General features: G+C 41.5%; 1 protein-coding gene across 2 annotated transcripts in view; it reads right to left on the bottom strand.

Moving 5' to 3' along the window:
• Klf7 (Kruppel-like factor 7 (ubiquitous)) overlaps nucleotides 1-26,149 on the bottom strand; it is an 85,044-nt gene that overhangs the window by 40,621 nt on the left and 18,274 nt on the right. For both annotated transcript variants that reach the window (XM_005396985.2, XM_005396986.2), the window contains one exon: nucleotides 4,036-4,666. In XM_005396985.2, the coding sequence (XP_005397042.1) occupies nucleotides 4,036-4,666 (631 nt within the window). The remainder of the gene's footprint in view (nucleotides 1-4,035; nucleotides 4,667-26,149) is intronic.

Genomic DNA, 26,149 nt, shown 5'->3' with positions numbered 1-26,149 from the left:
ATCTGCTACCTCACGAAAAAGATCACCTTGTTGCTTAATATCCTCCAGGGTAAAAAGGTTTGGAGGATTCAGCATCCTCAAAAATAACCCACAGAAGGAGAAAAAAAAAAAAGCCTATCTTTTCCAGTTCAGTAAATTCTATCCACATAAAGATTAAATGAATAACAACTTTTAAAAATTCCTCAATGCAAGCAAATCCATGTCCCAATTCATGTATTGTCTTTCTTTATGCAGAGAAGGTGGAGACTCGCACATTTTATTTTATTTCCCTTCATTTTTTGCAACTGTGTCTCCTTTGCAACACATTACCATATAAAAGAGATATGGCGTATATATAACTCTCCAGAACAAAATGCCAGAGCTCCCCACTCTCTGGGATGATATTTTTTTCTGTCCCAAAATACCTCTCCAAATGAAAGATGAGAAATATTTCCACTGAATGAAGTTAGTCTCGTGCTAAAATAGTTTGCCTCAAACCATCCAGAGCCCACTTTGGAAAACTTCATTTCAAAATTTGGTCAGCAGCTCTCACTGCTCCACTCCTTATACCAGCAGACTCTTTCCCATCCAAATTCCCACTGCCATATACCTTTGCCCTCAAGCTTTTACCAGTCCATTTTTTTATATGTTTGCACTTAATTTGATTTCATTCTTGTTTTTGTTTTTGTTTTTGTTTTTGTTTTCTGGTACCGGGCATCGAACTCACGACCTTGCGCTTGCCAGGCAGGCGCTGTGCCGCTGAGCTAAATCCCCAGCCCCTTGATTTCATTCTTCATGCTTTTCCCATTATTCGGAGTTCATCCACACCACATAAATTATCACCTTTGTTTTCAGTTCCCCATGTGCCCCATTCACACCAATTCCAAATAAATACTTATGATTCTCATCCATTTAATCCAAATTAATTCATATTCTCTCTCCCACCCCCCATTTCCATCCTCACCTCCTCTCTCTTTGGCTTCTCTTTCCTATAGCACCTCCCTTTCCTTCAATTCTGTCTGTGAGGAAGGTTTTACAGGCAAAATGCTTCCTGCACTGTCTCTGAAAAGCCACTTTCTCCATTCCTGTGGTCTGATGCTTGCATGGCCAGGTCTATGAACACCATCACCCCGACCCCCTGAGGAACCATTAAAAATGGGGAAAGAGAAGCTTCTTAATTTTTGTGGTGCAGGTTGAAAAACCCTCATCTGAGATGACTTGGGATCAGAAGTGTTTCAGATTTTCAATTTTTTTCTGATTCTGGAATACTTGCATACATATAATGAGCTATCTTGGGGACAGGACCCAAATCTGAACATAAAATTTATTTATGCTTTATTTTCACCTTATCTTTGTAGTCTGAAGGAAACTTTATACAAGATTTTTAGTGCGGCTCCATTGTGACTGTGACTTGTCCCTGTGAGGTCTGATGTGGAATCTTCTACTTGTGGTGTCACGTGGGCTTTCCAAAGTTTTGGATTTCAGAATATTTTAAATTTGGGGTTTTCAGATCAGGGGTACTCAATCTGTATTTAACTCTGGGCCACTGGCTCATTTCCATTTTACATAAATCTGTTTTTCACTCAATTATCACTAATCAATGGTAACAACAGCAGTAACTATCATCAAAAACAATAGTAGTAACTGCAACATTCCTAGTGCTATTTTTAATGAGTTCTTACTATCTGCCAAGTAATCTGCTTACTTAATCTTCTAAACAATCTATGAGAACTACAATTACAAACAACAGTAATAACAACAATCCCATTACTACTTTAATGAATTTTTACCGTCAAGTAATTTGCTTACTTTATCTTCAAAATAATCTATGACATAAATGCAATTGTACCTATTTTACAGCTGAGGAAACTGAGACTCAGAGAAGATAAGTAATTTCAACAGGTCATAAATCTAGGAAGCTGTAGAGCCAAACCCCATCTATGTGAGTGCAAAGCTCTGCTCTTAATTACCCTGTAGTGTTGCCTTTCTAAATTCCCCATGAGGAGGAGTCCCTCCAGTGCAATCCAGCCAGGCAGGTAGCTACAGGTGCTGGGAAACATCCCAGGCTCTGCTCGGGTAATCACTCTCAGCAGGCAATGATCAAAAGGTAAAGCACTACATAAGGCATCAGTCATAACAGTTAGCCTTTAGACCTCTACAGGGACAGTGGGATAGAAAGAAGAGAAATATTCTCTGCACTCCCCTAAAGAATCTCTGCTGCTCTCGGTGCTGACCAGCTTCCACACAAAGCATGGTGTAGCTTTTCTTAGTGTGATTCAGAAAGTGCCCATAACCATGAATTCCACACCCAAAACACATCTCAACATTCTTGCCTCATCTTTTCTCTGGTTTCCTGGGAGATGACACTAGAGTTAAGTCACATATCAAGCCTGGGAGCGCTGTGGTGTCTTCTTATTAACTTACTCATTGACTTTAGAAAGAAAGAAGTGTGGACAAATATCACCTTCAGAACAATACCAGAAAGGGGGAAAGAAACTGGCAAATACAGGAAGCCTTGGTCTCAGTGTATGTGCAGTGGGGAGGTGGAACCCAAATTCTGATGGAACCCAAATTCTGATGGAAGTCCACAAACAGAACTCTACATCTGAGACACAGTATTCCAAAATCGTTCAGAGACTATCCCAAGAGCAAGAGGCAAAGGGAAACTAAGCTCAGAATTACAAGATGATAAGCCTAAATCCTGCTTGTGAGGAAGCAGCATCAGTTCTTATCATCCCATGGGAATAACTTTGATCTTCAAAACAGTGATTTGTTCAAGTCACATATTATGCCTTCCTACTTCAGAAACGTCCCTCAGCACTGCACGAAGACATTTCATGGATGGCCAAGACATCAGAGGGGAAAGGATCCTTAAGAGCCAGATTGTTCGACAAACGTGGAAAATGAGGCACAGATAAAGCAACATACTCAAGGTCACAGAGCTAGTGAGTGGCAGTCAGGACCAGAACTCAGATGGCTCTGATTTTCCAGCCAACAGTGCACCCCTCCTTGGTGGCCCAGCCCTCAGATGCCCAGAGTACCAGACCCTCCCCTGCCTCATGCACTATCACCCACTTTTCTCTGGGGACACTCTTATCCCGCCACTCACACCTGGGAGACTTTCTCTATTCAGCTCGCAGTGTGCAGGCAGTATGCAAAAGCCACACAAGCTATACGCTGTTAGTGACCCACTTAAAAACCACCACTCTCAGTAATTGCTCTTAGTAGCACGCTAGTAGACCAAGAACAGATACCACCCCCAAGCACCAACCTCGAAGAAGAGAACAAAGACCAGCCTTACGGAAAATGCCAGTCTCCCTCCATTCTCTGTAATCCCTTCTCTTCCAAATGATCACACTGCTCAAAAGATCAATATGACTCCTTGGAATTACCACCGAAGCCCTGAGTACAATATACAGTGCCATCCCTCCACCACCCACCCTTACCACACACATAGCAATGTAATCACTTTAGCAACTTCTCAGTAACAAGCTCATTAAAAAGCAATTCTGCCATCTCTCCATAAAGCACGCGCCAGAGAACAATGCAAAAGAGGAGATGCCAATTAATTATAGAATGATCACATCTAATGAACTCTGAAACCCTCCTGCTGCTGGTGACTTTGATGAAAAATCAGGGATGCCCGGAAAGGAGTGAATAGGGACAGCCTCGCTACCTGTTTAACCGTGAATGCTTTCAAATGTACCTCCCCAGATTCCAACATTGACCAAATCTGTAAGGCTACATTGCCGCATGAGTGCCAGCCTGTGAGTCACACTACAGAGCTCCCTGCTGTCAGCCTCAAATCGTCGTGCTTGGCATGGCCTCCTCAAACAGCTCTCAGCCAGCCAGGGACAAACCCATGACCTGTGCTTGGGACATCAGAGAGTGCTGGGGGAGGAGGGAGTCATTCTGCTGCCCTACCCAGAGCCCCACGTCTCTGTACCCTGCCTAATCAGCACGAAGCGCCACTTCTCAGAATAGAGCCAGCCCTTCCCACCGCGAGGCAAAAGCAGGAAAGGGAAGAAACCACGTGCGGCCAACTTGTACCACTACCTGTGTGAGTCCTCTGGTGGGCCTTTAAGTGGGAGCTTTTTGTATAAACTTTCCGGCACCCGTTAAACTGACAGCGGTGCACCCTCTTCTTGTTTTCGGGGCATGCTTCCGCCCCTAGCCCTCCTTGCTCACTGTCGCTCTGTCCACTCTTAACTGTCCCAGCTGGTGCCACAGCTGCTGCCGCCGCCGCCACCCCTCCCACTTTTACGGAGCTGAGCGCAGCCTTCTTGGCCACCAGTTTCAACGTCACCGTGCCATCCACGGATGACAGAGTCTGTGAGGTTTTGACCAGATGGCGGCTGAGCTCAGGGGACGACGGGGGCGTTAATGAGGTCACTGCGTTGAGCTGGGCCTGGTTGACGGCTGTGTAGCTGTCCAGAGAAGAGCTGGCTGGCTGGAGGCTGAGGCAGGTCTCGGAGAGCAACTTGTCCCGAGAGAGCAAAATGTCCACTGCGGAGCTCTTCTCGCAGATGGCGGCTTCCACGGGGAGCAGCAGGGGGTCTAAGCGCCGGAAGCTTTCCTCGATGCACGGGGGAGGAGAGGCGTGGAGGAAACAATCCAAGTCCTCGCCAAAGGTCTCTGAGATCCGCCGGGGCTCTGTCTGTAGGTAGCGCTCCAATTCAAGGCATGTCTGCAGACAGGAAGGACGGAAGAGAAACAACCATCAGAGGCAAAGAACACCGGCAGTCAGGCAGACGGGCAAGGAGCAGAACATTTGCTGGTTGTTTATAGCAACTTATTAAAATTATAATTCCTACAACACTCTGGGGCAAGGAGCAAGGATCCCACTAGAGTGCTTTAGCATCTCTCACTAGAGGATAAAAAATAAGTTCAGACACAACTCCCAAGACTTCAAAGACAGGACCCTCCATCGCAACAGAAAATTGTCACCTGGCAAAGAAACAGAAAAGAACCAAGAATGTTAGTTTCGGCAAATCCTCATCCATTGTGCTCATATATCTTTGTAAGATGACAGCAGCACATTCATGGCAACATTTAATACTTAAAATTCTGCATCACCCTAAAGCTGTCCTCACTTAAAAATTCTACTACTCTAGACTCTTACATAAAACTACATTGCCCAACACGCAGCATCAGCCCAATCTGCTCCATTTTCTTGGCTTCAACAAAGAAAGACTAATGGCAAATATAAAGTGTGACAAGTTCCAAATTTACTGCCACCATAAAGCTTGTATGTTTTCAATCAATATTCTGATTTTAGGCTTTTATCCCGCTAAGAATATATTATAATGATATACCTAGTTCTACTGTTTCTGTCAAGGATTTTACCTTGGTGACATTTCAAAAGATTTGTTTTTTAATCAGACTTCTGGTAAAACTCTGCATTACTGAATATGAAGACCAGATTCTTAACTGTGAATCAGGTCTGAGCTCTGCTGTTGATTTTTAATCAGATGAACTCTTAAATCGCTCCAGTCTTCATTCAGTCCTCACAAGTGTTCATTCAACTACTGAGCTCACTGTAGGGTGCAGGGCTTTGCTTGTGTTAGAAGGAGAAGACAGTGTAATAGATCCATGTGACATAGGTACAGAATAAATACTCAGAAGCTAAAAATGACAAAAATTTGTGACCCAATGTGCTATCCAAGTGTATTCTGTAAAGTGTATTGATAAGCTATTGGGGGTGACAGGTAATAAACTCTACTTAGAGGTATTCTTCATGAAAAGCTTAGTGGAAAAGTAGTTTTGGTCTTGTTTTACTTATTGATGAAATAATATCTCTTATATTAGAAACCAATCCTTCAGTTACCTTCTCATATCTATCTAGAAGTTTGCATTATCCCCACTTGCCCATATTCTGAATTCCATGATTTAAAATTTCCCCTTCCTTTTTCTACCTCATTGCTAGAAATTTTCATTTAGATCTCCCCAATATCAAAATGCTTAGTCTTAGCTTCAGTCAATTAACTTCTGAGTTACAAAATTCTAATCCCCAAAACTCTCTGAAGTTTCTTCTTCCTTTTCTAAACTACTACCTACCACATACACTGTGTACCTCCCACGACATAACTAACTACATGCTATGATTTCGTTCTTTCTACCTTCTCTACTCTTCAAAAGCCATTTTCTGACACCAGACCCTGGCTGGTAATTACCCTTCCCTTGGCACCTAGCAAGTTTCTCAAAATTTGGATACACATATTCATGTAGTGCCTCTACTTCCCTCCTCTGTATTTGTCACCAAAATCTGTCTGCTTCTCTTGACTCTCCAGTGCCTTTAGATAGCTTTTATTTTATGCTCAATATTTTATTGCTGTTTTCACTGTCAGAGTCTATCATTCCTGGCAGTAAAGGAAAAGGCGAATTAATTTCCAGATATTTTGGAATGTTCTAGATATCTTTCTACTATTGATTTCTAGTTTGATTTCTCTGATATCAAGTAACATACTTTATAAGATATTGATCCTTTTAAATTTCTTGAGGTTAATGTGATGGCCAGTAGTATGGTCCATCTTGCTGAGGCAGGCAGTCTAAGAAATGACCACTAATACATGTCTTCAGGAGCACAATCATAATGCTTCTTGAACTTTGCCCAAAGAAACAGATCTTTAAGACATGGATATGTTCCAAGTAAAAATAAGATAAATCATGGGTTACAGGATGTCCTTGAGGTAGTTTCTTTCCTCCCCAACACCCAGTGTCTACTGGGTATAGCTTTGTAGGCCCTGGCTCCTTCTTACTTCCCAGCTCAAAGATTTAAAAGTCACTAAGAATTTGACAGTTAGGAGGCTCAAATCTTTTCACAATCTGAGTTCTAAGGCACTGAAATATTCTAAACACATTTGTATGCTCTTCTGGGAGGAATAAAAAATAACCTGGGTTTGCATCCCAGGAGCACATGAGTCACACTTATGATCTAAACATGGAAAGACCTTGGTCACTAAAATCTAGATCACTGTGGAGAAGCTATAAATTGTAACTGAGATGCAGGACATTCTTATTCCATCTGAGACTTAGAGAACCATGACTACCAATCAAGAGGTGCTATATAGTCCTGTGGAATCCTATGAAATCCACTTCTTATAATATTGGATGAAGATGAAGTTTTAGATCAGGAAGATATCAACTGGAACATAGGGTGAGGGGCTTCAAAATGTCTTCATCCTGAGTGTGAAGATTAAAATGCTAATGATGAGGAAGGTCTTACAAGTAGATTATTTTAAAGCCAAAGAGAATGTTTATTTATAATAATTATGAGAACTTTCTCAATAAATGTCCCCAATGTTTAACCAGAATTTGAGGTAACAGTATTTACTCGTGGATTTTAATACATATCAAGATGTCCAGAGAAATAAGTATGTACAAGCAGGAGTAAACACAGGTATGTTTTCCTAACCCATCTACTGAAAGAGCCTACAAGCCAACACTCCCATACAGCAATGAACATAGAGAAAGCTTGGTTTCTAAATATCATCACCCTGTAAGAAGAATCAGGGTTCTTTGGAGAAATAATCATTTTCAGTGTTGGAACAACAAAATTATACAATAAGCTAAGAATATGTATTTGTAGGACCAGAAAATAAGAAACCGGCCATTCAGTGAGGGAGTATTTCAAAGTCTCAGGTGCTAATTTAAAATTGCTCTGAATGGTCAAATCTGGACAATTTGAGCAAAGAAATGAGTAATCATAATAACGGATTATAAATCAATAAACTAAAGTAAAACTCCCTTTTGATATAAAAATGATTGAATATGCCAACGATATAGCTCAGTGGCACAATGCCTGCCTGGCAAGTGCAAGGTCCTGAGTTCAATTCCTGATACCAATAAAAAAAGAAGATTGAATAAATAAATGGAGAGGAAGGATCAGCTCTCCCTTACAGTGAAATTACAATTAATAAATAAAGACACACTGGTGGTAATAAAAAATTACTATAAGACAAATAATGAAGTAATGATGATTGCAAGTTGGAACAAACCAATGGATGCTAAAATTAGTAGATGAAAGTACGATAAAAACAAGATACCTATCTATTCTCAAAGTATCCCCCTACAAAATATTAATTACAATGACAAAAATATTGACCTTACAGTAGAGAAAATAAGCGGACACAACCTTAACCATTTGATCAAAGTTAGCAGTACTAGTAATTAGTCTTCTGGTAGCATACACCCTAGTACCCATTATTCTGGGACATTCCTGCTAAAAGTATATAAACTCAATCTAAACATGGGAAAATATCAAATATTAAGATCATTCTATAAAACACCTGATCATTATTTTTTTTACAAGCATCAAGGTTATAAAGAATAAAGCAAGGTTGAGAAACTGTCACACATGAGAGGAGACGTAAGGAGATATGACAAGTAAACACACGATTCTGTCCTGGACCCTGGGCAGTAAAAGCACATTAGTTGAAAAAACAATGCAATTCAAGTAAAATATAGATTAGTTCATGGTATTGCATCAGTGATAATTTCCCAGTAAAGATAATTGTCTATGGTTTGGGTAGATCTGGTGGGGGTCATGGAAGGGAACCATCAGCAAACTATAAGTATCTCTAGATGGTCAATGTGGACATACAGTTCAAGTATTTGTTTATCCACTGGAAGCAGAGATTCACCCTATTCCAATGACACTCTAGCCAGCAGACTCCAAATCTGAGTCAGCAGATGTCAGTTCAGTGACATGCATTATGTCCATCTGGTAACTCAGGAGGTCTGAGGATTCCCTCAGCACGACCTAACAATATACCTTCAGGCTTGAGCCACCAGATCAACCTCAGCCCTGAAAAATTCACTACAGCCAGCAATGAGAAGGAAATGTTCTCACAGGCAAAGTGATTTTCTAGTATAAGTCCTAAATGAGCTTTGTGAAGACCCTGCTATCTCAACTTTGAAATGTGTGGTTTCTCCTTCTAGTCTCCTAATAAATATCACCTTAAATTGGTTTTGAAATGATCACCCTAAAAGCTCTTTTAATACTTTCATGCTTTTTATAGTCTTTGTACTTGTTGAAACATGCTTAGTAAAAGTAATGATCCAAGACCTAGTTAAGAAAGAAGACTTCCACCCTATTACTACTATATCTACGTCTTCTATGGTAGGTTCCAGAGGCAGACAATGAAAGGAAAAAGATAATTGAAATCTTGAAACACATTAACTTTATAAAAATGTCCCTGCCATCAGCAAGAAGTGCTTATATTCATGGGTTCAAGAAAATTTAAGACATCTGATCATATGTGAGTATTAAGCTCGGATTACCAAACGGCTTTTGTTCAACCTGTCCTTATCTCCTCACAAATCACATGAAACTTACCAGTCACCACGGCTAATGTCTCATCATTTTTACATCTTCCCTATGACCGTCACCTAAAGAGTTTCAGTCAGCTGTTTTTCTTCTTTACTTTCTCTCATGCCTTATTCTTAAAACAATCTTTCACCTTCCCTCCCACTATCATCTTTTCAGTGAGAGTTCAAGTCAATCTCTACAGCAAGCTTAGTCTAGAAAAAAGAGAATAGAGAAAATGTGCTGATGGCCAAATGGTAAAAACTACCCCTCCTCAACCCTGGTCAATTAAACAGTGCCTCCAACACGAAGTTAAAAGCCCATAGCTCGGTGCAATGTCTCATTTCTACGAATATAATCTTAAAAGCAATGAGCATGAACTTAGAGCTCCTCAATACCAGGCCCTTTTAAATGTTCAGGACATAAAATGCTCTGGTTTTTATTTCTGTGCTTTTTTAAAATGTGAACAGAGACAAAGCCATCAGTGTAATATATTTGCTACCATTCAGTACTGTGCCTTAATGAGTAATTACCTGGAGTTTTTGGATCTCTGTATACAAAAGTTGGTAGGTCAAGAGAGAAAAAGAAAGAAGAAACAAAGAGAAAATGCATTTTGCCAGTAGTTTTTTTTTTTCTGGAATAACAGTCAAAGAAATAAAAAGCCACCTACTACTACCTATGTTGCTGCTCAACTATTAGTCATTTGTGGTTCCTTTAGCCAACTGTTCTTAATCATTCCATATACCTCTTTTAAAAGAGCAAAGAGTTAAGAATACAAAGGGATAAAATAAATTGGCGGGGGGGCGGGAATACAGTTGTAAAAACGTGGGAAAGCACAGCTTTCTACTTCTTAGAAACCTGCAAAGTGATGCGTCTCTGGGCTCAGACTTGACTTGAGGAGAAGGATGATGCTCTGAACTCTGGTTCTAAGAAAGAATGCTCCCCCAGGCAATTACACACCCAGGTGAACTGCTGTCAGCTGCCCCTGGGAGCCTCCTTCTGACATTTAGTATGTGTGGTTTTGTCAGGCGCTCCTAAACATGACGTCACAGTCCCCAAAGAATCTGAAGTAGAGAAAGAGGGAATGAACCCCACCCCCACCCCACTTTCTCCTGAGAGAACGCCAAAGCTCAATTACTGTTGTGTGCTTTATAGTCTTCAAGCGTGTCCCAAGTTTGGGTCACCTCTGAGTGACCCAAACAAGCTACTGACAGGTGGGAAATTTGGGTTTCTTTGTCCCAGCCATGGTATAAAATATTAATTCTTTTCTCACTTCACCTGTGAGCTTACACTTCACACTTTTCAGCTTTAGCACAAAAAAAGGAGACATATATATTCCTTTGACTCTTGAAACCAATTTTTAAAAATGGTAGAACTGCAAAGATTGATATTGATGGGAATGTTGTGGGAATGATATGATGTAATAATTCTGACATACTTCTAGGCTTTTAAAATTAGGTCAGAGTTGAAAGATGGGAGAGGAAGTGGGAAGCATAGCTGAGATCTGATACCATTTTTCTCCAGGGGGCTAAGGGGGGACTGAGCATGACTAATAAACTCAGTAAGCCCATGGGAGAACCTCAGCAGCCAAGCACTTGAACTTTGCTGCCTTCCTCCCTGGGTATTCAACATCTTAAAGCAGTTTTGAGGAAGAGGATGGTCGCACTGGATCTATTTTACAGCACAAAGGACACAGAAGCCAGTGGGAAGAATTCATCTCCAAAACCTAGGAAACCTAAAAAATGAGGCCTAAGATGATTTTAAGCAAATGTTTATCTCTTTTTATTTTCATCACTAGATAACATTAGGGCAGAAGGTTAGGAGAAAATGAATTTTGTCTAGAAAATGTGGATAGGCAAGTCTAAGTAAAACTCTTACTGCATTTTTTAGCTATTAAGTTAAAAAGAAGACCCACATCAATAGCACACCCCAGAGGTACAATAGTATTACACATTACTGTCAGAACTGCTGAACTCCACAAAATAACCATGATATTACATCCAACGTAAGATCACGTTCTTTTCCACCGTTTCTCACATCAACTGGCTGCTGGAGCTGAAACCAAATTAAACATTTCCTTCTAGTAATTTGTAAATTCCATGAGACAATGCTGCAGAAATTAATTTAATCCTAAATAAACATGGAAGTCGGGAAATTCCTACCAAAACTCCTGAAACATTTCTCCTCCTCAAATTATTTCGAGCATACAGAGAAAATATTTGTTTGTATATTTTTCCTTGGGGAGGCCAGGGAGGAAAGAGGCAAGATTAAAGGCCTGGGGAGAGGATGATGTCTTTGAAATTACTTTCCCCGGGCACATGATGCAAAACAGTCTCAAATACTACTTTCATCTTCCAAGGATTCCGTTGTTGCAATGCATAAAAGAAATCTCCCAAACAACTCAAGTCCAAAGTAAATGTTACAGTAAGCCTAAGGTCACGCAATCCGAATAGCGCTGGGAACTGTGACCCAGGTCTTTCTTAGCTCCTTAAGGAAAGGATGGGGCCCCCTGCACCCCAGCTGCTTAGAAAAATGCCTTTTCCTCATTCATGTCTGTGATCCTCACATCCATGGGGGACAAGAGGGCCCACCCATGGGCAGCCCTTCCTAACTCATTTCCCTGTTATTTATTTAGATGCCTCCTCTCAGCGTGTATCAATCTGAGGTCTGGCCTCTAACCTACACTGCAGCTGGCCCTTAAGAAGAGTCACTCGCTGTTTCTCCGTCACTGTGCTACAGCTGAATTCCAACTTCTGAGCATCCAGAGACACCACTGCTTATGCACAATGGGATTACAGTAGGTCTGCTATCCCCATCTCCCAACCACACAGGCTAGTGGCTGGTGGAGATCCTATTTGCTACTTTGTAGCTTGAAAGTTAGTTTCACTAGATCCCCCTGCTTCAGTCATCCATTTCTACAAACACAGTGAAACTCACTTGCTTCAAGAAGCAACGAAAAATCACTCTACACATACAACTACTAAGAGCAAAGGTCTAGACCTAGACTGAAAGTGAAACTTAAACCAAAAGAAATGCAGAAGAGCGTCTTACAAGAAAACTCCACCACGGCCCATGAAGATAAGACCCAGGTCTGCCTCAGCAAGGAGGCCACTCTGCCCAGCTCTAGGGAGAGCCCAGGACTTCGGGGAAGTCTCTCTTCTGAGGAGCAGTGGCTTCCCATGAACAATAGGCCTGACGGGTTTTCAGCTCCACCATTAATTTTCCATAAAGAGCAGTTTTCTTGACGAGCGCTTGTGTCAGGCAGGGCCTGATGCTTCAGAAACCTGTAATTATTCTTAGCTCCACACCCCCCACGGCCTCTGCACCTGTGTCAGTTCGGGCACCAGCTGGCCACGTCTTGCCTCCTGCCTCCTAAGGGGGGACAAGCGGGGGACCATCATTGAAAACCCAAACTCACATGACTCGCCTCTTCTCCCAAAATGCAAAAACAAAACAAAAAATTTTCAACTCGTCCATCTTATCCCTTCCCCCAACAAGGCTTGCCAAAAGAAACAAATAAACACAAATTGGCTGGAGAGCCCTCATTCAAACCAAAATTACTGGAAAACACAGTAAGAGGGGAAGGCCTGACAAGGGTTATTAATCCCCTTTTACAGCCCACTCTCACCCCTACCCCCACCCGTTCCTATTAACTTTGCTCACACGCTCACACACCCTCGGCAACCTCCCGGGCCCCTCCACTCTCAGGGGCCAAGATGGGAACATGCCGAACCAGTTACATCATCTCCCCTTCCTCTCCCAAAGCACTTGCACAGGCTGACTCAGGCTACCGTGATTTTTTTTTTTAAAGCAAACTCATTTCATTGAAACTGTCCTGGAACATGGTCATATCCTTCTCAGTTGGGTTAATTAAATATACCCTTCCCATACCTCCTATAAAAATACATATATACATAATTATAGCTCTGACTCAAAGTAGGGGCACACACGGGTAACAATGCTCACTCTCTCTCCCCCACTCACAGCTTGAATTTCCAAGAACAACAGGTCCCAAGCCCACTGGGACCTTCAGTGGCAGATGCAATTCAGTGACCAGTGATCACAGAGACCAGTACTTTCAAATCACAGAGCTTTCTGGAACTGCCAGTATGGACTGTTAAAGCAAAGTAGGGGCACTAAGAGGAATGTTTGTTCTGTTCCTCAGACGGCAGAAAATAAAAGCAAGCCCTAAGCTGCCATTCCTGCACTGATGGTTGTACTTTTATTTAATTTGTGGTACTTGAAATTGATTTCCCAAATATTTGAGGTGGCTGTATGGCTGATGTACCATGTTGCTAACCCCACTGGGAGAAATAGACTGCAGTTGTGTACAATGAAGGCAGAAGAGCTGAGGTGAAGTGTACTAGTCCAGGTGCCAGACAGCTAGGGCCCAAAATCAGGCTATACTGCATCCCGGCTGTATCACACTGGAAGAAAATACTTAGCCCCCCATTTCTCAGTTTCCTCACCTGTAAAATGGGGTAACAGCAGTACCTCCTCATAGAATTGTTGGAAGAGTTCAACTGATTGAGATATGGCAAGTTCCTGGCTGGTAGGTTGCAACAGCTATCTGCCTAGTACCATTGTCATTATACTTGCAAGCAGACAATAAAGATATGAATCAAAGGCATAGAAATGGAAAACTTAAAAAAAAAAAAAACTCTCCAAGAAAATAGATAGCTATAAAGTTTAAGCAGAGAGCTGTCAGGATGATCATCTCTAGCTAACTAGCTGAGTGATCTTCACTATTCATTTCTCAGTGTTCTCATCTACCAGGAAAGCAGGCTCAGCTCCTAAAGGATACTCTTGTCTAGATTTTTATGAGTCCCTAAAACTACAATAGAGGCACAAAGGCCAAAAAACAAAGCTCCTTGTTTCAGGGCAGGTTCTCACATCACTCCGCCACCAAACTCATGGCAAAGATGGGTGACTTAGGACAACCAGGAAGAAGCCGAGCGGGAGCCTCAGGTGCTCTGTAGTAAGGCCAAAGACACAAAGTAATGCAAGGTTACAAAAGGCTGTGGCGCTTTTATTTCCTGCCTCCCCTCTCAGCCTCATCAGAACGTGAACAAATGCAAACTATAAAACCAGAGAACTACACTCTCAAAGACCCTCATGACCCCAGCTCCTGCCTTAACATGGCCACCATGACCTAGTCTTGCACTCCTCCATTCCCCTCTTCTCTCCTTCACTATGCTCTCACACAAACACTCCACACTTAGAGAACCCTATAAGCCCTAGAACTTTCCCTTGTGAACTTGCAGGTCATCACACACGATTCATAATGTTTCAGCTTCACTGTTCCCTATTCAGGGAGCCCTTCTTGGATCTGCCTAGCCAAGCTCTCTCAAACATCCCATCATTCTCTAGCATGCCACCTTGTTTTACTTGCTTTTTAGTGCTTAGGAGATTCTGGAAAGATTGTAATTATTTGTTTGAATGTTTATTTTTCCTACAGGAATGAAAGTTCCCAGAGAATAGAGCCTTAGCCATGCGTCAAAAAATCTCTAGTGCTCAGCAGTACCTGGTAAAAGCATCCAAAACATACTAGTTCAATGAATCAGTGAAGCCATTAATCAATTTAGGCATTCCACAGAGCAATGGGGTTGGCTGTCCAGCCAGGAAGTCTTTCCTAAAATGCCACCTTATTAGGTCAAAAGGCTCCATTATCTTTCTCCTCTATTCAAGTTATAGCACTGACAATGCACTTGGTGATTCCCTTTCATCAGAAGGAGTGAATGGGAGCCTTTCACTTTGTCTTTATCAAGACAAAGCTACCTGTCCTGGGTGCCCACATCTGCCCATTTCAGGCAGATGCCAACACCTGCCCATTTCTTCTTAGCAGTTCTTATTGCATCATGTGCTCTGGTGTCACTACAGTGAACAAAACTCGCCCTCTCCGCACCTCTGTGACAGGTGCTTATTAACTGGTATCCTCAGGGAACGGAAGAAAAAAAGAGGCTCTACCCACTTTCTATCACCTATTCCCATCCTAAAGGATCACCCTGAGAAAGTCAACCTGGCTACCAGTCTCGAAGCACTAGAGGCTCATGGCAATTCAGTCTCCAACATTAGCAATCACTCTTCCAATAGTCCATAAATAAAAGGTCCTTAAATGAAAAGGTCCATTCTAATCTAGTACCCTTTAAGCACTCGTATTTTCTGTCATCCCAAATAGCCCTCCACTTACACAGGTGAGGTCCTGTGAAATTCCTGTTTTGGCCCATTCTGGTGTCTTTCCCATAAATTCTCAAACACAGAAGCATTTCCTTCCCCCTCTGTTCCCTGTAAGAATTTTACATAAAAAGATGTCTCTACTGAGAAGTGCCACTTATTTCAGGATCGTTATTTCACAGATACAGAACTCTCAGGCCCTGGAAGTGAGCCAAAGTCCAATTAAGAGGGGATATTGTTTGAACCAGGTAAGAGCAGGGGGGGAAACTACTGAATAGAAGCTGTACCAGATTCCTCGAAATGTGCACGTGTATGTGTGTGCACGCACGGATGCCACTGACAATGAAATGTATATTCTTTTTAATGCATTTCAGATGCCTTTTTCTACACGTCCTTGTTCCCAGAGTCACAAAGCTGTTCCCTTTCTTATTCATTACGTTAGGCAACAGGAATCTTTCCCATGCCGACTGGGGAAAAAGATGAACGAAAAAGAAAGAGAGGTTTTCCATCATGTAAAAGAAAAGAGGTTTTCCATCATGTAAAGAAAAGAAAAATTATGCTTGGCCCATTTCTGGACCACATTATGATGCTGCAGATTTCAAATTAACAATTCAACCCAACTTGACAGGAAAATATCAAATGCTGAGACCCTGAAGTGGTCTTTGGCTTCTAGTCGCTGTGGCACCTCACTTAACCTTAGGTAGCTCCACTGATATTGGATGACACGCACTTTCAAGCACACCCGACTCTCACTGACGAAGAGACACTAATTTGAATCATCAGTGCCATCCCCTCTCCCCTTTGTTCCTGTCTGAACCAATTTCCATATAGTTTCAAAGAAATCATCAGCCCATGCAAAGGGGAATCCCAATGGAACAACTACATTAGCAGCATAAGGAGGAAAATCTAATTTTCAATCCAGTTGCTTTGTTGTTTCAACTTCCAAGGAAGGTTGCTACACATGCACAACACAAATTAAGTTTTAAAACATCACCATGATTTAAATTTTTTTTTAGAAACACCTCTCATGGGGAAAAGGTGGTTCTTAGTACAAACCTCCTTATACAGTGAAGGTCAACTCCACCAGAACTTGTGGGGGGCCTGGATCTTTGAGGTCTCAATCATCTCAGCCAACAAAATATTTTAAAACTGCATACATTTATTGAAATCACTGAATGTGCTACTTATAGTCTATGGTGAATTAATCGGTTGTTTTTCTCTTGGTTTTTTTTTTTTTTTTTTTTTTTGAGATAGGGTCTCACTTTGTAGTTCAAGCTGACCCTGAATTATGTAGCCCTGGATGGCCTCAAACTCACAGCAATCTTCCTACCTCAGGCTCCTGAGTACTGGGATTACAGGCGTGCACCACCACCTCCGGCTATGGTGAATTAATTCTTAGTGTAAGGCTGCATCCACATTAAGAATTCTTAAATTACCTTGTTGACAGGCCTCATGGAAATGAGTTTTTACGGTCCAAATTAAGAATTCCTTTTTGGCATGACAAGATATGTCAGTGAGATTTCCTAGTGCCCTACTTACTGGAATAAAACTCACGGCAAGACATCAGTGTGACTACATCATTAATTAACCTGAACCACATACCGGAACATTGCTGCTAATAAAATTCCCCTATAAAGAAAACATGTTTTCTCTACTGAGAATCCTGGAATGTAGGCCCCAGCAGAGCCATTGCCTTAATTAAGGAGATATTTTGATGTTTATGTCTATGTCTGTGATTGCCACTAAGTTTGGACATATTTGGCTTGATCTTTAATACCTTTAGTTCTTCCTTGCATGTGCTTTTTTGGAAGAAGAAAACAAAAATGACATCCACACTATAGGATTTGCTAATAACTATGTGAATGAAAAGATCATTTTTGATAAAGCAGGGGATGCTGTATCTACAGAATTCTTAAAAGCACCCTCTAAGCTTTCAACCCACGAATTACTGAATAGGAGATCCATACAAACCTTCCATTTTCTCTATAACACATGCTGACAGAAACAGAACGAAATCCTAACTATAACACTCAGGTAAAACTGGGACTTTTCCCATCTAACCCATATGAGAAATATAGGTTTTAAAAAATGGGAATTTTTCTCCTAAAAAGCGTCTATAAAGCTCAACAACATATGTCATGTAATGTCATACTTTGGAGTCCTCCTGTCACAACATACAAGCAGCAAAGATTAAAACTCCTACTTATGGGGAATGCAATCTAGTAAAGAAAATTAGGGTTTCCACAGTTATACAACCAAAATACCAATATGAGTAGAAATAGGATCAAAGTTTCTTGGCTACTAACAATTAGGATCTCAAAACATTTTAAATATTCAACACATCATCATTTCTTAGTAATGAAGAATTCCTGATGAATGCCTAGGATATTGCAAACTAGAAAAAAAAACATGCCTCAATTTTTTTTCATAAGTTTTTTATTACATTTCTCTATATCACTTCTTTTGTTAAGACTGGAGTGAGTTGTCTTGCTTTTGATCACAACTTTTATCATGAGTTTTCTGTGGTTATTCCACACTTTGGTGAAATTGTTAAAAGCAAATGGACTTTTAGTCATTCCCATCTGTCAACATCAAGTGTAATTGTTGAGAAGAAAAAAAATGGAGTTAGTATCATTTCTGTTATGATATGAACTGAGAAAACTCATATAGTTTACTAGACTTCGTTTTATTTATTTGATCGATATCAAATATATAGAAACTGAAATATAAATATTTTTTAAAAAGGAACATGAACCTGCTAGTCAACATTTTAAAAATATTTCCAAATTTTAATAAATATAAAATTACAAATTTGACTAAATGAGATTAAACATTTCTCTCCCAAAATGCTCTTTACATTAGTAGTTCTTGGCTCATTTTCAAAACCAGTATTTTCAATCATCTAGTCCTTTTATTCAAGAATCAAGTAGAAAATGCAGCTAGAAAAAAGACAAGCAAAAGATAGAAGCATTGATAAAGAAGAAATGACAGCGATGGAAAACAGATGGACAACCATCTCACTCCTGTGTAAAAATCCGGGGTGCCAACAGCTGTCTTATCATTAATGTTCCTCTAACCAAGAGAATCCATCAAGGTATGGGAAACAGATCAGCTCAAGGGCAAAATTTACACTTAGTTCTACTTCCTGCAAGCAATTTAAAGATTGTTTTTTTTTTGTTTTTTGGTTTTTCTCCGGTACTGGGAACCGAACTCACGACCTTGCGCTTGCCAGGCAGGTGCTTTGCCGCTGAGCTAAATCCCCAGCCCTTTAAAGATTAATTTTAAAGTGCTTTGTCTATAATTAACTGGTAGTAACCAACTAAAAAGGAAGATAGCTGTAGGTGAAGACTATTGAAATTTGGAAAAGTAAGGTGGTAAAAGAACATCTTTGTTTTAAAAATTAGGCATTTTAGCATCTTTGGGGAAGGGGTATTCCAACAGTCTTGAATATCAAAGTCTTTTAAAATTCAGGATTTTTTGTATAAATATGTGAAATCACAGGCAATAAAAGGTCACAGAGAGAATCCAGACCAGAGTCAAGGAGGACTTTTACAGCTCCTTTTACATAATGAACTATGTGCCCTTGCATGAGTCACCTCTTGTTCTTTATCAAAAAATCAAAGGTGTTAGTAAAATGGACTCGATCCATACAATCCCTTCCAAGGCTATGAAAATCCTCCCTGAATATAATAAATTTCCCCTGACCAAATCTTGCTTATCTAGGGGAAGTGAGACACAGGAAGAAGACGAGATTCATGACTCCGATTCCTCGGCGTAAGGAGTACCATGTTTCTAGGCATCTTGGTTACACACTCTGGACTGCAGGTTCTATCTCTGTCTGCCAGACAAAGTCCCATGACACGAGGCCAACTGGCTGTCCTTGAAGTGCTGAGGCAGACTTGTTCTTTCAAAGGGTGATTTTAGAAGTTAAGACCCTGATAAATCAACAAACTCAAGGACATACAGGAGCCAGGAAAATGAGCTGCATTAATGAAATGGTCATGGAGTGTGGCAGTAGGCATGGGCAGGGACTGTGGTTGGAACAGCACATGCCATCTAAAAGGAGAAGCTGCCATTTAGCTCCAGCTCATTGCTGTCATGGGAAATGAAGGACTAAAGCTGGCAATTTTTTTTTTTTTAAAGAAGCCCAAATCCAAGAGGGTTATGTGAAATCTCCTGAATTTTAAAACGCTGATCATTAATACTAAAAGAATTCATGAGACTAGCAAAGGGCCCATAGATACCAAACTGAGGCTTCTGTTTCAAAGGAAAGGAGAGGCGAAAGAAGAAGTGGCAGTTCTTTCCTCTCGGTCCATCCAAAGGATGGCATGAGAGAGCTGCAGAACACTGTCTCTTAAGAGTTGCCACAAGCTAGGAAACTGAAGCCACTTCCTGCCATTTTCCTAGGAAATCCCTTATAGAGGACTCACCTAGCTAGAAGAGGTAATGGATGAGAAGCAGGATTTCATTAGCACTCTGCTCAGTGACTCCTGCCCAGTGTTGCTGAGCTTGAATCCCGGCTCTCAAGAATATGTGAAGAAGAGGTTTGCAGAGATGTACCATAAAAATGTCAAGCAGGAGCTATGACAAATCTTCAGGCACCTGGAAGTTTAAACTTTCAGGCCTAGCCCTGATTATGTCTGGCATAATCAGTGCCTGTTGAATAAATAATTCTTAAATGAATTTTTAAAACATCTTGATTAGGGATCACTACTATTTCTCAGTGTATGCTCTTCTGGAGGTGCCCAGGCAGGGCCCAGACTGATAGATGTGTCCAATAGGATCATGACTGAGGAGACAGAAAGCTCCACTAGGATAAGCAGGCTGCACTTTTCAGGGGCAGGGACTTTACTTTGTACTGCTTTGAGATTAATTTGACAATTACTGATCAAGTTTCCACTTCCTATCAGACACTGTGCTAGAGACGAGAGAGGATTCTAGGGCTCAATACCTTCCTCTAAGGTGTTCATGGTGTAGAAAGACTGGAGAGTGAGAAATACAATCAAAGATAACCCAGCATATGCACGACTAATACGTGGGTGGATAAAATGCTACAGCAACACAGAAAGAAAACCCATTTATTTTCCCTGCAGAAGCTAGGAGAAGAAGTCCACCGGCATTGGACTTTGACAAGCGAGGGAGCTTTCTGCAAAGTGCAAAAGAGAACAAGGACACTCTCGAAAGGGCAGACCATGTGAGAAGGGAGCAGGGGCATGAAAGGCCCACGATGTCTTGGCTGACAACTGCATCACTGGTTTGTCTGGGCTCAGTTTCCCAGGGCACTCACTCAAAGGCAGGGGCCATTTCTCTGGATCCTTAGTGATAATTCAAGGAAAGACTACAGCACTCAACAGATCCTGAGAAAGCCCAGGAGTTATAGAAATGCTGCCAAGTAATATTCCTGAACCTCAACGGTTGAAGTCATCTGAAGCACCTTTTTTTTCAGACCTACACTCCCAGTGTAAAAGGCCCACACATACAAACCACAAAATGAGAACAACAAAAAAGATCCAAAGAAATAAATATCACACACACCCCCAAATCTTGGCTCAAAGCAAAAAATCAGGCACAAAATTAAATTCAGACCTGAGCTACCCAGTCACTGAGGCTAAAAGATCAACAATGAGTTAAGAAATTCTCCCTTAAAAAGAGCATCAGTTCCTCCGAGGTTAGTTGATGCATTCAAGTAAGCTTTTGAAGAAGGTGAAGGAAAAAGACAAGGGAACATGGAAGAGAAGAAGGAAGGAGGAGGGTGCAATTTTATAATGAAAAAAAAAATCTCACTCTACAAAAAAAAATGTTTCAAAAGGTGAAATACCTAAAACAAACAAACCAAAAACAACACCAAAAAAAACCCCAAAAAAAAACAAACCATGAAAGGTTTTGTTGGTGAGGGGACCCAAAATTCAGGGCCTAAGTGTTTTTCTCCTTCATAGTCTCTCTCTGTGGATGTTTTTCTGGCTTTCTAAGCAAAGAGGAAACCTCACCCATTCCTGCAGACATGCGCTCTGACCACATCTGCAGGCCCACGGCCCCTGGCAGCCCTGGGGCTGGGTAGAGAGCAGCTGCAGCCACTGCTCAGGTTCCACGCGGGTCAGTCGGTGTGGGCTGGGGCAGGACCCACTCATTAAAGACAACATGCATAGACACATTTGATCTCTGAAAATCCAGCCACAGTCTTAGGCTTCCAGATGGAAAACAAAAGCTCCAAGGCCGAAGAGGGAATTGGAGGAAGCACACAGCAACAGCTCTCTGGTGACTGAGAGGCTCACAGGATCAATACAGCAACATTATGAACTCTGCAATATCATAAGAAAGGGCCTCGCTCTGGGTCTTGTGGGGGAGAGATGGTCTGGCACGGAAAGGCCAGTTACAAGGGGGAGGCCACCTCAGCAAAGTCTCAACTCCAGGGAAGCCTGGACAAGCCCTGCAGAGGAACCCAGTGACAGACTCCCGCAAAAAAATCAAAGCCTTGCTCCCGGTCCAAGACTTGTCACAGTGTCACAGTGGAAAAGAGTACATCTAGAGTAAGCAAAGTCTCAATGGCAAAGAGCTGTCCCCTGGCATAGGCCTCCAACATGCCAGCAAGGGACAGGGCATGCCAAGACAGAAGGTTTAAATGTGTCACACAAGTGTGATGCTCCTTCATCTGCAACCACAGATTTTTAAAGATCCCATGTCCTTCATCCTTCATTCGGTTTTCTTGGGTCCCCTGCATGTATCAAAATGAACAAAATCCAGAGCTACTGCTAAACCAGCATGAAGATATCAGGACTCCTGTCCTTGAGTTCCGTCTGCTTTGTCAAGGACTCCCAGCTGCGTCACTGGTACCTCCTTCAGGTCACCTGACCCAATCCAACAGCCAGGTCAGTATTACCAGCAAATCTCACCAACACTCAATGAACAGGGGGGCTCATGTAATCTTTCAAATGAAGATACACATATGTGCTGGTCTCTCCTGCCCCTGCCCCTCAGTAGTGCTGGCAACTGTCATCAGTAACTCCAAACACTGATATTAAAGGTAAAGAAAGTTTTCAAATTCATCTTAATCCCCAAATCCTCCCTCTAATCATGCAGATCAAGCAAATGTCTTATCTCGATGAAGTCCTGGCTGTCTCTAGCTTCTACAAGTCTAGCTTTTGATTCTCTTTAGAAGGTGAAGCATTCCCCGTTGTGAATGAGACTTACTACATCAGTTCAATCCATCTGCTGTTAAGAAAGCACTCTTCTCAGAAAGGTTTTTTCTTTACTGATGTATCGAGCCAGAGTCATACACATGCAGCCTGCTTTACTTGTTGATATTATTCACACCTGTCAGCAGGGGACAATGGCAACTTGCTAATCGGTCCTAGGACAGAACTTAAGAAAAGGGATACTTACAACTATATTTAAAAATAAATTGCTGCCACTGGTGCCCATAAACCACTCACTGTTTTATTTTCCTGGACTCTTAGGAATCACTGCCAGTGACATATCATTACGGCCTGAATGGACAGGCCTACTCATCTCTTGCTTGACATGATTGAATGGGTGACATTAAAGGCCAATTAACTTTTCCTTTTCTTTATTTCCCTCATTTTTTCCAATAGAATCATAAAAAGGTACTATGAAAGAGGCTGAAGTTTAAAAAAAAAACCTTTAAACAACACACTCAGTCAATACTAGTGATACATAGTCACCCCTTGATGTCTGGAGAAGACTGGCTTTAATACCCTCACAAGTACCTCAGATAGAAAAATCTGCTTAAGTCCCTTACAGTAAAATGGTCTGATCTTCGCATACAACCTATGTGCAGCCTCTTATGTGTATAATTTAAATCATCTCTGGATTATTTATAATTACTAATACAGTGTAAATGCTACATAAATAGTTGTTACTCTGTATTATTCAGGGAATGATTACCAGAGAAAGTCTGGATTCAGTACAGATATAATTTTTTCCTGAGTATTTCTGACCCATAGTTGGTGAAATCAAAAGAGACAAAGGGTCAACTGTACAAAAAATATGGAGTGTGACAAGTTTTTTTGCTTAGTAAGGTGAAAGCTCTAGCTAGATACAGAGAAAGGGAGTTATGAAACTCAAGAGGAGAGTCATAATTAATGAAATACAAGTGTTTAAAAGTTGTAAGTATTCTCAAATGTCTGTCTCATTTTAGATTCTTTCTGAGTACTGACTATAAATTTCAAAAGGAAATTTCTGAAACATTTTTAGGGATACAAGTAGGAAAATCCTTCGACTATGTCAAATGTAACTGTGAACAGCACTAAGAAACATTCCCTCCTGACAGCCTAGCCTTTCCCTTATGTCTCAATGATATTCCGCTCTTCTATATTCATTTATCTGTGTATTGGTCCAGTCCCAGACACTAAGATCCACAAATGTAGTGACAATACCTGCCTGGCACATCCTCTGCACCTTGCACAGTGCTTAGGACATCGAGAGCCAACAAGAAATAAAGAAAAAGAGGGAAAGAAGAGAGGAATAAGTGAATGAATTTAATAACCAAAAAATCACAGAAGGAAAATGAATTATAACTACTTGATCTGCTTCCTTCTCAAGAATCTGATGGTTAGCCAGGGATGGTGGTGCACACCTATAATCCCAGCACTCAGGAGGCTGAGGCAGGAGAATCTCTGTGAGTTTGAGGCCAGCCTGGGCTACAAAGTGAGTTCAAGGCCAGCCTCAACTGCATAGTGAAACCCTGTCTCAAAAAAAAAACAAAAAAAGAATCTGATGGTTTATTGTTGATGCACATGATCAATGCTAATGTCTCCATCCCTGCCTAGTGGATGATGAACTCAGATATACAAAGAGTTAAGCTGACACCAGTGCTGTGCCATCAAGTGAAGGACAGGCAAGTGGCAACCACCAGGATGCTTTAGAGACAAGGATTCTTCCACGCTCTTCTCGCTACCTATACTCCCTCTATGAAGGCTACTGGTGCATACTGCCTGTGTTCTCTCTACTTTTTAACTTTCAGGTAAGGCTGGGGAGATTTAAGACACACTCCCTACATCAGTCACTTTCTCTGACTATTCCAAGCCACTCGCTGGCCTGATGTTCCCTTGACCCTTTCCCCCAGGTCAGACCAATGCTATCTGTCACTGCTGTCCCTCTTCTGCCTTTCCTTCTCCTCATTTCTCTGGAAGCTTCCCTCTACCTGCTCTTCTCTCAGTCTCCATTCTCCTCAGAGGAAAACTTTACCATGTCCTGCAATTCCCTGAGAGGCCACCTCCACTCCCAAAGTATCTTCCAGGATCCTCTGCCTCCCTTCACTCATGCCTGCCCCAGAGAAAAAATGAGAAAATACTGTCTCGCTCATCTCTCCCCCCTCGGCCTGTCCCCAAGGGCCTCACTCTGCCCCTGCCATGGAGGAAGCATTATGGGACCAGGACACAGTGACCCTGCTAAGGGCCAGGACTTCTGGTGGCGGCTCACCCTTGGCTAGGAGGGAATGGGGACAGGCCAAATGGTGGGAGATGGACTGAGAATGCACTTGCCAACTGCGTCTAAATCTAGCTTTATCACCAAGAAAGGCATTTAACCTTCACTTGTCTTGTCCCTGTATCTATTTTCACAAACAAGCTAGGGGCTCACTTATTGCCTCCACTGAAAGAACAGCAATCCTACTATAGACAACACTCTATGAGAAGCATTCCACATTTTAAGTTAAGATATGACATTAGGAAAACATAAGTGGTCCATTATTCCATTTCCTGGATTGCTCTTAAAAGAATTAAAAATAATGATCATGGGGCTGGGGATTTAGCTCAGTAGCAAAGCGCCTGCCTGGCAAGCACAAGGTCGTGAGTTCTGTTCCCGGTACCGCAGAAAAAAACAAAAACAAAAACAAAAAACAAAACCAAAAAAATAATGATCATAATGGTCAAAAATATTTAAACAGAACAATTCTGTCCTTGCTCCCCAGAACTCCTCTCTCTTTCTCCCCTAAATTATAAATGCTTCTATATTCTCTTACTTGAAATGTCATGCACATCAGTATATACAATAGACATTTTTATTCTTTTTTTTTTTCATCTGTATAGAAGATAACTGGCTTTTCACTTTAACAGTTGAAAGACTCCAGGTGCAGAGAGGTTAAGGTCGGACAGGCTGGATGCTCCCCCACCCACTGGCTCCCCCTACCCCAGAAGAGCTTCATCCCTTTTTCTAGGCTTTTCTCCTACAATACACACTCTACTTCCTTAGATCAAGTGCCTGGTCACAAGCCTTAGGATAGTTACCGGTTCATAAGATGTCACCACTGGGGAAGCTGGCTGAAGGGAACGTGGGCCTCACTGGGCTATTTTTGCAACTTCCTGTGAGTCTATAATTATTTCAAAATAAGAAGTCTTTTAAAGAAGTAAGTCAGTGCCAACTGGAGAAAGGTACAACGGAGGAACCCAACATGCGAGCAGGAGGAACAACCAGCTAAGGATGACCAAGCGCTCTGATAACACAATGTGCTGAGCGCCAGCACGGGCCCCTGACCTGGCTGCTTCCACAGTCCCTGCAGGCCTGTTCGTAAAATGCTTTTAGGGCACATCTGATTTTCTTTAAAGAACAAAACAATGTTTTCCAAAAAAGCTAACTGTTGTAAGCTTGGAATGTTACCACTCGATCCAAAGCATTTTATGGGACTTTTTTTGATAGTTGAGTTTCTAACCTTTAAAAAAAAAAAAAAAAAAA

Source organism: Chinchilla lanigera, unplaced genomic scaffold, assembly GCF_000276665.1.
Source record: "Chinchilla lanigera isolate Chin_1 unplaced genomic scaffold, ChiLan1.0 scaffold00056, whole genome shotgun sequence".
NCBI lineage: Eukaryota > Metazoa > Chordata > Mammalia > Rodentia > Chinchillidae > Chinchilla > Chinchilla lanigera.
This window is presented reverse-complemented; position numbering and strand designations above follow the sequence as displayed.